General features: G+C 52.6%; 4 protein-coding genes across 4 annotated transcripts; 2 read left to right on the top strand and 2 right to left on the bottom strand.

Moving 5' to 3' along the window:
- Positions 1 to 49: 49 nt before the first annotated feature.
- PHYSODRAFT_257083 (hypothetical protein) lies at positions 50 to 1,300 on the bottom strand (the record flags this gene model as incomplete). The annotated part of the gene is made up of 1 exon (XM_009529212.1): positions 50 to 1,300. The coding sequence occupies one exon, from the start codon at positions 1,298 to 1,300 to the stop codon at positions 50 to 52; it is 1,251 nt and encodes a 416-aa protein (XP_009527507.1).
- A 347-nt stretch (positions 1,301 to 1,647) lies between these two features.
- Positions 1,648 to 2,031, top strand: PHYSODRAFT_332238 (hypothetical protein; the record flags this gene model as incomplete). The annotated part of the gene is made up of 1 exon (XM_009529211.1): positions 1,648 to 2,031. One exon carries the CDS (start codon positions 1,648 to 1,650, stop codon positions 2,029 to 2,031), a length of 384 nt encoding a protein of 127 aa, XP_009527506.1.
- A 3,385-nt stretch (positions 2,032 to 5,416) lies between these two features.
- PHYSODRAFT_315248 (hypothetical protein) lies at positions 5,417 to 5,796 on the bottom strand (the record flags this gene model as incomplete). Its single annotated transcript, XM_009529210.1, has 2 exons — positions 5,417 to 5,515; positions 5,560 to 5,796. The coding sequence occupies 2 exons, from the start codon at positions 5,794 to 5,796 to the stop codon at positions 5,417 to 5,419; spliced, it is 336 nt and encodes a 111-aa protein (XP_009527505.1).
- A 531-nt stretch (positions 5,797 to 6,327) lies between these two features.
- Positions 6,328 to 9,384, top strand: PHYSODRAFT_332235 (hypothetical protein; the record flags this gene model as incomplete). Its single annotated transcript, XM_009529209.1, has 7 exons — positions 6,328 to 6,378; positions 6,450 to 6,590; positions 6,686 to 6,736; positions 6,824 to 6,887; positions 8,901 to 9,073; positions 9,169 to 9,219; positions 9,307 to 9,384. The coding sequence occupies 7 exons, from the start codon at positions 6,328 to 6,330 to the stop codon at positions 9,382 to 9,384; spliced, it is 609 nt and encodes a 202-aa protein (XP_009527504.1).
- Positions 9,385 to 14,543: the final 5,159 nt, after the last annotated feature.

The following is a 14,543-nucleotide window of genomic DNA, read 5'->3' as shown; positions in this document are numbered from 1 at the left end:
CCTTTGGAGCCTTTCGTGCTGGCGCTTTTGTCTTGCACTGGAACATCGTTCAGTTCCAGTAAACTTTGGTTGTCATCGTCTGCGTTTGGTTCGAAGGAGAGGCTGTGTCTGGCTTCGTAGCTGCTCGGGTCAGTCGGATCTTCATCGAGGCAAGGCGTGCTGCGGAGGAATGTCGCTTGGCCTCTCGAGTCACCTCAATGGCTAGGAGCAGCTCCGCTAATGTCATCTCACTCTCGCTGCTAATTCCACCGCCGGTGCCTCCACCACTCATCGGGTTATTAGAAGCAAAGAGCCTCGGGAGCACCGAGTACGGATCAGGAAGGTCTACGCGTTTGCCCAGACCCGAGAGCAGCGCGAATATCTCGTGGCGTGGCAGCACTCCGCGTTCAGAGACATCATACAGACGGAACTTGTCCGAAATGAGTGCGATCGTGTCGTGCTCGAAGCTCGCAAGCAGGCGATCAGGGATATGGTAGAGCTTTGCCACTCTCTCCTGCCTGAGCTCCTCGAGCGCCATGTCGCTCTCACAGTCGGCGATGACTTGTTGGAAAGACGGCAGGTCTCGGAAGTCTTGTTGACCGTCTTCTGGCTGAGGGAGCGGAGCATGTGATTGCTCGGGTATCCAACACGAAAGCGTGCCACCCGTGGGGAGGTGTCCGATCAACCCCTTCTTCGCCGCTGAAGCGTGATGCTCGGTGCCAATCGAGCAGGCGAGAAGCCTCGGAAGAGTCTGGCGTAACGCGTCGGTGGGATGCTCCGACGGAACCAGCAGCATCGCGCAATTCATGATGGCGCCGCAGAAGAGCGAGAACGTCAGCGCTGGCTGGTCGTCTGCGTCCAAGTAGACGCGCATTTTGCCCATGACAGCCTGTGCGAAGATCCTCTCGACACTCTCAACCCGAAGTCCTTCCGTCGGTGGCACAACCGAGCTGGAACTAGGGATAACATCATTGTTGCTGAGCAGTCCGGCGTCGCGCAGGAGCTCCATGAACCGCGTACAGTTGATCGAAGGCAGCGCGTCTCCAATCGTGGACGAGTCGTAGAACATGAACAACCCGTACAGCTCTTCGACTTGGTTCTTTGGCAGCATATTGAGAGCTGAGTTGTTCAGGTTCCAGTGCAGGTGAGGCGTTAACGTCGGCGCGGGGCATGTTTGCGGCCGACCCTCCTCTTCTGGGGCTTCCACAGCGAGGCGCTCCGCACTGAGAGTCCTGACATTTCGCAGCAGATGCGACGATCCAGGGTTCTTGGACCACCGTTTGGCCTTCGGGCCTGAAGCAGTAGAGACACGGGGATCCATGCGCCCTGCTAGCCAACCCGCTTGCACTGCTGATACTCGTTCCCTGATCAAATGCGCTGTAGTTAGTACGAGCGAGTATTTTAAGCAGCAGAAATACCAACAGACAATGTGATACGCAACGACAGTAATTGCCAGATTCCGGACCGGAATCCGGAAACCTGTCAAACCTGCAATAGAGACACACTGGCGAAACATAAAATCACTTGTGCCAATCAGGCCCACTTATTCATTCCGGACAGCGATAGAAAGGTATGAAAATCGGGCTATTGTAATTTACAATTTGTAAACATCTCGGTTCAGTATTTTTAAGCACGACGCAGGGACGGATGGCAGGCGGCTAGGAGTGCATGGCGGAGGACTGGAGCGCGAGGAAGAGGACAGGTCAGAAGGCTGAGCCCAAGTACGTTTCGGATGCGACACCTGCAGATGTCCACAAACACGTCGCCGAGATGCAGCGGGAGTCGCGTACTCCGGAGGCGCAGGCCTTGGGCAAGCGCCTGGCCGGTTATGTGAAAAACGAGCAGTTGGTGGTGCGCCCCGGCATCTTCTGGAACCGCTACACCTATTACTGGGAGATGCCCATTGAGCTCCAGACTCGTCTGTCACGTGAAGCGACGCTGGTGATCATCAATGGCGACCTGAACTACCGTCGTCTGCTGGGTGACCGACTGTGCCTTCTTAAACTCGGAGCTGGACGAAGAGATTTACCTGGAGCCGGTCGAGGGATTTGAGTCTCCCGATAGCCACGTTTGGCAATTGTTGCGGGCGCTGTATGGGTTGAAGCAGCCCGACGTACGCTACAATGATTCTCGAGCGATTTGGTATGCTGCGTGCACGGACGGCATGCACACCCATGGAGGACCGCTATCGCGACCAGTTGTTCAATGTGCAGGAGCCGTCGGGATTCCGCGCGCGTCCAGCGATTGGCGCGTTGCTGTATCTGGCAGTGATAAGCCGACCTAACATTGCCACCGCAGTCCGCATCCTAGCGCAGGAGATCGAGCGCCCGACGGACAGTGCGAAGCATGGCGTGGAGCTTGTCTTCCTTTATCTGAACGGTACAACTGACTTTGGGTTGACCTTCAGAAAAGGTGCTGGTAGTGGACTGGAGGTGTACTGCGATGCAGCGTTTTCGGTGGAGCGGGACGCCAAGTCTGCCACTGGCTACGCGATCTTCTTTGGCGGCTGCCTCGTCGAGTGGGGATCGAAGAAGCAATCTATAGTGACGCTGTCGTCGACCAAAGCTGAGTACATCGCTATGAGCGCCGGCGTGCAGGAGTGTATCGGGCTCAACCTGGTGCTGAAGGGCTTGGGGATCGCTGTCGACACGATCGTCATGCAGGAAGACAATCAAGGCGCCGAGCATCTGGCGGAGAGCAGAGCCGTGACACAGCGTTCTCGTCACATCCACACCAAGTACCATTTGTTGCGCGAGAAGGCTGCTCAGGGCGAGATTCAGACCAACTACTGCGCTACTGCTGGGATGATCACCGACTATTTCACCAAGCCACTTGGAACCATCAAGTTTGAGCGTTTTCGCGCCGATCTTGGCGTTCGTCGAGTGGGGGTGTTGGAACAGCTTAAACAAGCGACGAACGAAGCCGGTCGCGACTAAGGCACACATGGTTGACCTCGGTGCATGGCCTGGACAGCCAGTTGCTCGTTGAGCTCGACGACGTCTGGCGGCATCAAGTCAGACATCGTCTCGGGCAATCACTCAAGGTTCAAGCCGTCATCGACGCGGCAACCAATCGTGGGGCGTCACGCGCGCATCAAGCGCTGTGGCTACATGTAAGAGCAGCAGCAGCTCATGGAGCAGATAGCAGACTGTAGTTCGTTTGGTTTTCAGCTTTGGCCCCACCTCAATCATTTTTCATCATTCTCCGGCCTTCCCAAGGCTCCTTTCCTACCTTCCTGTCCGTCGCCGTCCTCGCGTCCGTCGCCGCCGTGAATTCCTTTGCATCCAAGCCCTTCCAATATACGGAACGACACGAAAGCCGTGGGAAAGTATGACACTGCTTCCTCCACGGGCGTCGTCGGCTGCCGGTCTTGCTGTCAAGCTGTAAGCGGTGCATGCGACGCTGTACGGCTACTACCAGCACAAGACGCACCGTGATGTGACGCACGACAAGGCTGAACGTCTCCGTGTAATCTTCACGATAGCGTTGACGGAAGCCCTTGGTGACAACACGTGCTTTATACTTGTCCAGCGTTCCATCCGCGTTCATCTTCTTCTTGAAGACCCACTTACACTTGATGGCGGAGCGACCAGGAGGCAGCGGGACCTCCACGAACGTCTCGTTCTCAAGCCGTCTCTGGATTTCGTCCAGCATGGCGTCCTCCCACGCGCTACGATCATCGGCTTGCTACACCTCCGCGAGGTTGATTGGCTCCACACAGAAGCGTCCAAACCTCAATATCGCTAGGCGTTAATTCGCGGTTGATAAAGCCGTCACGCACATTCGTGCCGTCGAACTGGGCAGGAGCAACACGTTCTTCGACCAGGTTGCAGACTTCCTCCATGGTGAGGTGCGATTCTTCGAACTCCAGGCGACGTTGACTGGGCTTGGGAATGCGGTTTGACTGACGCGGAGGGGAAACCTCCTTCTCTTGACGCGGGTCTTCTCGAAGCCGAGCCTGCCGTCTCGCGACTCCCACTGGTTCTGAACGGGTCGGCTGCGACGCGGGCGTGGTCAGCTCTTCTTCAAAGTCGACAGGGCCCATGATGACGTCTTCCTTCTCTAGTCTCCAGCTGGAGTTGGCACTCAGTGCTGGCAGCGATGGACACCGCCAATTACGCCAATTACGTACTGATCGTGACCACGTCCGCATCTGTCGCAGGCAAGAACTGGTCCTCGTACAACACAACCGTGCTAGCAGTAATCGTGTGGCCAGCCCCATTTTCCGGTACGTGGACCAGATACGCGCCGCCAGTTGCATACCCGACAAAGAGGCCGTTCCGCGTCTTGCTTCGAGTTTCTTGCGGTGTTCCTTGGGCACGAGCACCTGCACCTTGCACCCGAAGCCACGGAGGCTGCTGATGTCCGGTGCCTTGCCGAGGAAAGCCTCCATGAGTATCTTGCCATCAAGCACCTTCGTGGGGCAGCGGTTGCACACGTACGCAGCACATACAACAGCGTCTGCCCAGTACGAGCACCGAGCATCATTGACCTCGCCATTTCCACGATGACGCGATTGCCACGCTCGACCTTGCCGTTTTGCTGCGGGCTGTACGGAGTGGTAAACTCTTGTACATTGGTCTGACGTAGTCAATAGCGAGTAGGAGCTGGTTCTTCTTCAACTCGCGGGGTCTTTTAGGAGCAAATGGCTTCTGGGTCAGCTTTCCGCTCACGCAAGTGGGGCACGCTTGCTCCATGACGCCTCCCCAGGGTAGCGTTAGATCTACAAGGACCTGCTGCACGCTCTGCATGTTGAGGTGGCCGAGGCGGCTGTGCCATGTCTCCACGTGTGCCGCCTCGGCCGTCCTCATAGTGGCACCATCGCTTGGCCCGCTCAGAGCCGAAACCACATACATGTGGTGGTTGGCGCATGAGGCTTCCAAAGCCACACCAGACTTCGCGCGAATCACACATGACACGCTTTTGAACGAAATCTCCATGTCATTGTGCGACGCAGCCGCAACCGAGAGCGAGCCCATGCATATACAGGACGTCCTGCAGCACACGAACCTCACGCCCATTGCGCAGCAGAGGAGCCTTCCCGATAGCGGTAGCCAGCATCGTCTCGCCGGATGCGACGGTGAGCGAGTGCGGCGTGTCCAGGGTGTGCACATCGACGAGATTCTCAATGTGGCCAGTCATGTGTCTTGTCGCACCACTGTCGACAATCCATTCCCGCTTGTCATTGGCCGTCATGTCCTCCACTGAGAAGGTCATACTGACCGCTTCCTTTTTCACGGTTTACGGCGCCGGATCCCCGGCGCAGTTCCGAGCGTAGTGTCCCATCTGGTTACAGCTGAAACACTTGCCCTTTGACCGGTCACGTTTCCTCTTCGACTTAGTGTTGCCCTTGCCGGCCATTTGCTCAGTGTTGAACGCAGCAGCCGTCCTGCCGCTGCTTGTAGCACAACTCGTCGATCGACGATCCTTCTGCTGCTCACGCCGGATCGCCTCTGCTTGGCATCGTTGGAGTATGGCCTCGAACGTCGCGCATGACTCGAGGACGCCAACGAAGCCGTTCCAAGCAGGCATGAGGCTCTGGATGAAGTTCTACCTCTTCTCTTCATCAGAGACAGTCACGTGCTGCTCTTGCAGCTCATCAAGGACACGTCTTGCCGTCTTGATGTGCTCCACCACGGCGTCATCTCCATCCAGATAGAGCCCCATATACTCGCGCTTGGCCGCCCCAATGCTTGCGCTGTACTTGTCATTGTAGGTCATGCGCAGGTGGCGGAGCATCGTAAGCGGGTGTTCCATCAGGTACACCTCCGCAGCGAGCTTCTCGCTCAGCGCCGCCAAGATGATCAAAGCAGCCATCTTCTGCTTCATCACTCGGTCGTTGAGCGGCGTGGCCGGCGATGACGTTCCGGCAGGAGCTACCGCAGATGCAGCAGCATCCCTCTCGGTCTTCAACTCGGCTTCGGTCGGCGTCGGCGCATTGACGGCGACCCAAAGCCCCTTCATCTCCAGCACCAGCTTGACTTAAGTGCCCCAGGCCGAGAAGCCAGTTCCGTTGAACTGCTTGAGCTTGGTCGTGAACGTCGCGGCCATAGTCGTAGACATTATAACCTATTGGAAGGGCTTGGATGCAAAGGAATTCACGGTGGCGACGGACGCGAGGACGGCGACGGACAGGAAGGTAGGAAAGGAGCCTTGGGAAGGCCGGAGAATGATGAAAAATGATTGAGGTGGGGCCAAAGCTAAAAACCAAACGAACTACAGTCTGCTATCTGCTCCATGAGCTGCTGCTGCTCTTACATGTAGCCACAGCGCTTGATGCGCGCGTGACGCCCCACGATTGGTTGCCGCGTCGATGACGGCTTGAACCTTGAGTGATTGCCCGAGACGATGTCTGACTTGATGCCGCCAGACGTCGTCGAGCTCAACGAGCAACTGGCTGTCCAGGCCATGCACCGAGGTCAACCATGTGTGCCTTAGTCGCGACCGGCTTCGTTCGTCGCTTGTTTAAGCTGTTCCAACACCGTACGCTCAAGTCGAACCTTGTGGTGGGCATCCCTGCAGACGTCGTAGACAAGCTGGAGAAGGAAGACGTCAAGTGGCGGTACAACGGCAAACGCGGCACCATCCAGAGCGGGAATATTTTTAAATGGGTCTTTTGCAGAACAGGTCTTCAATTTGATCATAGCGTACTTTTTCTATGATCTCGTGGTTGGATCACATTCGCCATGTTTTTTTTTGCCCCTAGGACGAGTACTCTTTTCGGAGTGAATCCAGTCACCTACTATTCCACGGGAAAGTACGAAATATGTGGCGAGTATGTGGCGAATTCTGATTCTGATTCTGCCTTTCTCGCAGTCATTCTTTTTCATTTTGCAATTTGCAGGCTTCGTGGCAAGCAGCGGAGGGCGCGGTGCACGGTGGCGGCGCTTGGGCGATGGCCCCGCAGCGTACGTGCGTCTGAACATGCAGCCGAGTGGCGAAGAGCGCTTGTGGACTTCTGTAGGTACGCCTACAGGCTCGTGAATATGGGTTAGATACATTTTGTCGAGGGTGAAAGCGCTCCAAAGCCCCCCACATGTAGATTAGTCGCACGGGGCGCGACCTTTCCGACGTGCTAAGATATATCCGCCTCGAAAAAGCGATTTAAAATGCACTAGGAGTGCATCTACCGCGATGGCGCTTGCGTATCTCCCTCAACATGTTGCTCGGGAGGCTAGCAGGTAGATTGTCTTTTTACACAGAACTCACATGTTTGAGGTTGATTTTCGAGGCACAAGAAGCTTGCTGTAAGGGTTTCAGATGCGAAAGGGAAGGGGAATATATATTTCTACATGACTTCATGACTCGCTCGTACTAGCGATCAATAATGCAGGCACAAACCTTCACCACAAAGAGTAGCTGAGGCTTCCATTTCCATTTTAGACTTCGTCGTTTGGAGTGAACCCGATGCAAATCCTCGCACTCGTCTAAGTACGATATATTCGACGCAAACTCGCCACATATTTTGCCATTTCCCATGAAATAGTATGTGACTGGATACTCGTCCTTATAAATACCAAACGGGCACTGGACTCTTCTCGGTTTAACAAATTATATCCGGATAAATATCAAAGTAATTGGCTGTCGTCGTCAACAGTCCACAGAGTTCCAAGATGTTGTAACGCGTTCCGCTTAAGAAAATAACTTGAACACTGTGATAGGGAAGCTGGCACTTCCTAGAGTGTTGATCACCGAGTAGATTCAAAAGTGGAAAGCATAGCATGCCTGCCCCAGCGCTCATGCCTGTCAGTTTCAACTTCTAGATACTGCTCTTCTACGGATTGTTCTCTTCTACAGATTTTTCTCCCCAACTCCTAGTTAATTTTCACGTAGTCCATGCCAGCTGGGGAAATGCAACTGCAAGACCCCAATGTGTGTGAGCATGGCTTGAATATCGGTATTTCCGGCGAAGACGGAAATTAAGTTTTCCTGGAAGAAGGATAGGCGTTTGTCAAGACTTCGCGCTCCTGATCGCTGTGCAACTCGGCCAACAAGCTATAGCCGTCAAGTCACAGGCGGGTCAGCTGGCAACCCGGTTCGACCCACGGTTCTGACCCGGCTGTTGTACGATAGAAATAGCAGTCGTTCTATAGGAAGAAGATGTGTTCGATTACCGATTTATCTGACTTCTCAATTTATGTGAACTAATGTGCTACTTACTCGACAACAGTGCGGAACACCACACCAGAGCGGGATGCTAAGTGTAGTTGTACATGCCGAAGCTTGAATCTGTTGTCATGTCTGCTGATGAAATCGCCCAAATGTTTGGAATACCGAAGCCGTTGTAACAGAGATTTGAACTTGGTTTGATCTTCGGAGTTTGATAGTCTTAAGAGGCGTCGATAGTTGGAGCTGAATGTGCTGTAAATGCTTGATATCGTTGTTTCAAGGGGTTCCGGTCCTCCATCCTCGAAACAAATTTTGTTCCTCTCAGTTCATTGGCGGCTAAGTGCTGCGCACCTCACTATATTCCATAGGCAAAGCACTGCCTCTCTGTGATGGGACCATGTTGACCAAATTTCCTGCTTGTGGGGGAGTACCATGGAAGTCCAGCTGATGCCTCCTACGAAAACGATACTCCAGTCGGTGGCGACGGACGCGAGGACGGCGACGGACAGGAAGGTAGGAAAGGAGCCTTGGGAAGGCCGGAGAATGATGAAAAATGATTGAGGTGGGGCCAAAGCTAAAAACCAAACGAACTACAGTCTGCTATCTGCTCCATGAGCTGCTGCTGCTCTTACATTTAGCCACAGCGCTTGATGCGCGCGTGACGCCCCACGATTGGTTGCCGCGTCGATGACGGCTTGAACCTTGAGTGATTGCCCGAGACGATGTCTGACTTGATGCCGCCAGACGTCGTCGAGCTCAACGAGCAACTGGCTGTCCAGGCCATGCACCGAGGTCAACCATGTGTGCCTTAGTCGCGACCGGCTTCGTTCGTCGCTTGTTTAAGCTGTTCCAACACCGTACGCTCAAGTCGAACCTTGTGGTGGGCATCCCTGCAGACGTCGTAGACAAGCTGGAGAAGGAAGACGTCAAGTGGCGGTACAACGGCAAACGCGGCACCATCCAGAGCGGGAATATTTTTAAATGGGTCTTTTGCAGAACAGGTCTTCAATTTGATCATAGCGTACTTTTTCTATGATCTCGTGGTTGGATCACATTCGCCATGTTTTTTTTTGCCCCTAGGACGAGTACTCTTTTCGGAGTGAATCCAGTCACCTACTATTCCACGGGAAAGTACGAAATATGTGGCGAGTATGTGGCGAATTCTGATTCTGATTCTGCCTTTCTCGCAGTCATTCTTTTTCATTTTGCAATTTGCAGGCTTCGTGGCAAGCAGCGGAGGGCGCGGTGCACGGTGGCGGCGCTTGGGCGATGGCCCCGCAGCGTACGTGCGTCTGAACATGCAGCCGAGTGGCGAAGAGCGCTTGTGGACTTCTGTAGGTACGCCTACAGGCTCGTGAATATGGGTTAGATACATTTTGTCGAGGGTGAAAGCGCTCCAAAGCCCCCCACATGTAGATTAGTCGCACGGGGCGCGACCTTTCCGACGTGCTAAGATATATCCGCCTCGAAAAAGCGATTTAAAATGCACTAGGAGTGCATCTACCGCGATGGCGCTTGCGTATCTCCCTCAACATGTTGCTCGGGAGGCTAGCAGGTAGATTGTCTTTTTACACAGAACTCACATGTTTGAGGTTGATTTTCGAGGCACAAGAAGCTTGCTGTAAGGGTTTCAGATGCGAAAGGGAAGGGGAATATATATTTCTACATGACTTCATGACTCGCTCGTACTAGCGATCAATAATGCAGGCACAAACCTTCACCACAAAGAGTAGCTGAGGCTTCCATTTCCATTTTAGACTTCGTCGTTTGGAGTGAACCCGATGCAAATCCTCGCACTCGTCTAAGTACGATATATTCGACGCAAACTCGCCACATATTTTGCCATTTCCCATGAAATAGTATGTGACTGGATACTCGTCCTTATAAATACCAAACGGGCACTGGACTCTTCTCGGTTTAACAAATTATATCCGGATAAATATCAAAGTAATTGGCTGTCGTCGTCAACAGTCCACAGAGTTCCAAGATGTTGTAACGCGTTCCGCTTAAGAAAATAACTTGAACACTGTGATAGGGAAGCTGGCACTTCCTAGAGTGTTGATCACCGAGTAGATTCAAAAGTGGAAAGCATAGCATGCCTGCCCCAGCGCTCATGCCTGTCAGTTTCAACTTCTAGATACTGCTCTTCTACGGATTGTTCTCTTCTACAGATTTTTCTCCCCAACTCCTAGTTAATTTTCACGTAGTCCATGCCAGCTGGGGAAATGCAACTGCAAGACCCCAATGTGTGTGAGCATGGCTTGAATATCGGTATTTCCGGCGAAGACGGAAATTAAGTTTTCCTGGAAGAAGGATAGGCGTTTGTCAAGACTTCGCGCTCCTGATCGCTGTGCAACTCGGCCAACAAGCTATAGCCGTCAAGTCACAGGCGGGTCAGCTGGCAACCCGGTTCGACCCACGGTTCTGACCCGGCTGTTGTAGGATAGAAATAGCAGTCGTTCTATAGGAAGAAGATGTGTTCGATTACCGATTTATCTGACTTCTCAATTTATGTGAACTAATGTGCTACTTACTCGACAACAGTGCGGAACACCACACCAGAGCGGGATGCTAAGTGTAGTTGTACATGCCGAAGCTTGAATCTGTTGTCATGTCTGCTGATGAAATCGCCCAAATGTTTGGAATACCGAAGCCGTTGTAACAGAGATTTGAACTTGGTTTGATCTTCGGAGTTTGATAGTCTTAAGAGGCGTCGATAGTTGGAGCTGAATGTGCTGTAAATGCTTGATATCGTTGTTTCAAGGGGTTCCGGTCCTCCATCCTCGAAACAAATTTTGTTCCTCTCAGTTCATTGGCGGCTAAGTGCTGCGCACCTCACTATATTCCATAGGCAAAGCACTGCCTCTCTGTGATGGGACCATGTTGACCAAATTTCCTGCTTGTGGGGGAGTACCATGGAAGTCCAGCTGATGCCTCCTACGAAAACGATACTCCAGTCCTTCCAGAGGGCTTTCCAGGTTTCGTTTGAGTAGTGGCACTCGAGGAAAAGGCGCTGCGCTTTTCGATTGCTGCGCAGCCGTAGTAAGGGCACTGCTGAACATTTGGTATTTGGTGCGCTAGAAACCAGAATCGAGACCTTACAGGCAACAGTCGATACGCAATTCGCATTTGCAAGTCATCCTGCACAGGTAGGAGTACTTGCCGTTGTTTCTTGCAAAACTGGACAAATGTGGTGACATCAGAGGCACTTGTACCTTGTAAGTCACGACAGATAGGATGCTCGTCACGTTCTTGAGATTTGGGGCCGAAAAGTAGTTTTAGGGTCGAACGTTGAAGGAATGGGAACAAGGTTGTCTTGTTAGACATTTTCAGACCAACATTTGGCGTGAATCCGTCTGTAGATCTCGTGAATCCAGAGCCACCCACTGCGATTTCAACCCGATGAAATATTTGTGTGAGTTCGTTATAAAGCCCACGAAGCCAGCGCCGTTGCTGTTCGAAGCTGCAGGTATTCTCATTAGGTTCGAGTGTTTTTGAAAGAAAGGTTTCGTTACTTGTCCAGCCGCAGAAGGCATCGTAGATATCTAGCAGACACGCGAACGAGAACGTTAGAGCTACGTGGAGTCTAAAGCTCCGACGAGGCTCAGCTACAGCCACCATATTCCTTCGCTGAAACGATCTAGTCCCATAGTGTAGCTCGGGCGATTTAGAGAGGCCTGCAGCAACGATTTTAACGATGTTGGATGTTGGCGCTTAGCCGGCCAACTTGTTTCATGCCACAGGCGCCATGATGCTCTCCACCAGGCGGACAACGCAGCTGGGTGTAGGACACCTTCGGCGATATATCCAAGAAACTCAGTGTATCGTTCACAGGAACACATGGCGTCAATCGCGTAACTGCTTGATGAACGAGAGCTGGCCAGGGGTCGTCGTTACCTCGCCTGAGCTGTCGGACAAACTGTTGAAGCAAGCTAATGCGTTGGACTTTCAGCTGGACTTGGAGGTTTGGTATCTGGATGCCTCCACTTTGCCGTGTTTGATACGGAAGTGCTGATGGGTCTAGTTGAACAAAGTTGGAGTCATTTCTTGGATAAGACGAATTTGTTTAGCATCCTTTGCTCCAAGAACGACTGCTATTTATATACGATGAGAGGAAGACTACTCCTGACTCACACACTGATCCTATCAACTCTGTGGCACTTCACACCTCACACCAATATTCCGCTCGACTGCATCCAACGTTGGGAGTTGCCCGGCCATTCGCGGTCTCGCGTCGACGGACACAAGCTACTCAGGCACGGCCAGGAACTCCAAGCACCGGTACGACGCCGCGTGCGCCATCAGATTTTTAGACCCACCACACCACTCCCTAGGCTGCCTTCGATAACCAAGAACGTACTGCTTTGCCCCCCAAACTGATCCTCGCATGTAAAGGAAGGAAAACCACTTTCCTCTCTTGTGCAAGAATCCGTGTGGGGCTAGAGCTGCTTCATTTTCAGTTAACCCCTCCAAACCGGGATGACATTTGTATACAATGGGCTAGGCGAGGGCGAGGGGAATTATCCTGAGATGAGAGTTTGGTGAGTGAGCGGTGCTAAAACTGCCTTATCCTGCATTCTTATTTTCAAAGATGACTCTTTATGCTGCATACAATAGCATTATCACGAAAGGGACGAGGCAGCCCTCGAACAGAACCTGAGCACACTCCGCTTGGGTGCAGCACGGTTTCTCTAAAAATCGGAAAATGAAACTTCCCATACAAAGATGCATATACAAAGGTGGGGGGGTCGCCTCTACAACGTAACGCAATCACTTGATTGCCAGCTACTTGTTGTTTGCACCATACAAAATCTGAGTGAGCTAAATATCCAAATATTTCACTGGTAAGCATACATCTTGAAACGGTTGTAAAACGGACTGCCAAGATGGTGCTTGAGATGTGACCGAGCGCAGACAAGGTAGGCAGGATGCAAAACGAGATGAGCACGGGAGTAGACAGGTACAATATAAAAAGCGAATTGTACACACGATTACGCTTATGCAAACGATTGGTGATGCAAACAGACTTATCCTGCACATATTCAGCATAACGACACGATAATATGCAGCTTAACTCCTACTGGCTTGTCCGGCGTCTCTTGTGCGATGCTGGCGTTGCAGGCGTTCCCGGTGTTGATGGCGCAGCCTCAGAGTCTTCGTCGGCTTTGACACGGATCCGAATCACTTTACCATTGTCCATGGGGACCAGCTTGCCGTTCATCCATTCTTTATGCCAGATATCCCAGCACATCATTGCTACATCTCGGACTTTGCGGCGCGCTCGCATACACAGGTAAATCGGGCCTGTGCTGTTGCAGTTGCTGCAGAAGTAGGTAGTCGTGGAAGCACGCTGGGCGCCGGAGCGAAGGATGGAGCAGACCTTGCAGGTCCGCTGGCGACGTTTTGCCTGAGAGCCTTGGTTTCTACACTCATCACTTTGACGCGCAGTATGCTTGGTAGGTGCCTGGGTGCTGCTGGTCGATAGGGGAGCATAGGCCGGTTGGGTGGCTTGGCGCCGCGTTCAAAAGTATTCCCTTCATACATGTCCGATGATTGCAGCTGGAATAGCTGCAAGTGCAGCAACTTCATGCACTTGACGTGAGAAAGCGGCTGTGACTCCTTGTTCTTGTGAAACGCCTTATGCACAATGTACCCATTCACGATAGCCAGGTCTATCAATCCCAGCACCAACGACTTGTAGTACTTGCGAAATCGTAGAGCGCGTTGTAGAGAATATCGTTGCAGTCGCAGCTGGTCATGGACGTCCACGCCACCCATGAAGGCGTGGTAGTCCTTGATCACCCTCGGGCACGGGACCTCGACTTTCTCAGACCGATCTTGCTTCACGACGCGATCAATCTCGACGCTGCCACCAGTACACAGAAAGTGTACGGGGCGCGAATCCCACCAGCTTATTGCCGTCATGTTCGGCACCATACGAGATCTGGCCACTTTGAAGGATCCTCGAGCAATGGAGTCGGGCCTGCTCTTCTTCTTCTCAATCACTTGTTTGCAATACCCAAGTCGATTCGTCATGATTGTCCCAACGCAATAAAAAACCATCAGCAGTAGCTGGATCGCGAGCGCAACTGAAGTATAGAAGCGGTCAACCACCTCGAGCCGCATTCCTTGCTTCCTGGCATCCCGACCAAACACTTCCAGCAAGTTCCGCGCGACGGCGGCGGGAGCGGACTTCATATCCGGCTTGTGTGCATCACTTGCGTGCTGCTTTTTGCCGCAATAGACCTCAAACCTGTCGATATGCAGCATAAGTAAAACAGAAGTAGTCAGCCTAAACTGCATAATACAGTATAGTGAGTTGAATCGACCAAAAAAAAGCTTACCGAATGCAGTACGCTGTGACAGCACTGCAGAGCATAAAGAGCTTCGTGTCCCACTTGTGAGGCTTATCCTTCATGTAGACACGCATCTTGTGGAAACTTGAGCGACTTGGT

The sequence above is a fragment of the Phytophthora sojae genome (genome assembly GCF_000149755.1).
Source record: "Phytophthora sojae unplaced genomic scaffold PHYSOscaffold_4, whole genome shotgun sequence".
NCBI classification, from domain to species: domain Eukaryota; phylum Oomycota; class Peronosporomycetes; order Peronosporales; family Peronosporaceae; genus Phytophthora; species Phytophthora sojae.
The sequence above is the reverse complement of the archived record's forward strand: the minus strand, read 5'-3'. Positions and strand labels throughout refer to the sequence as shown.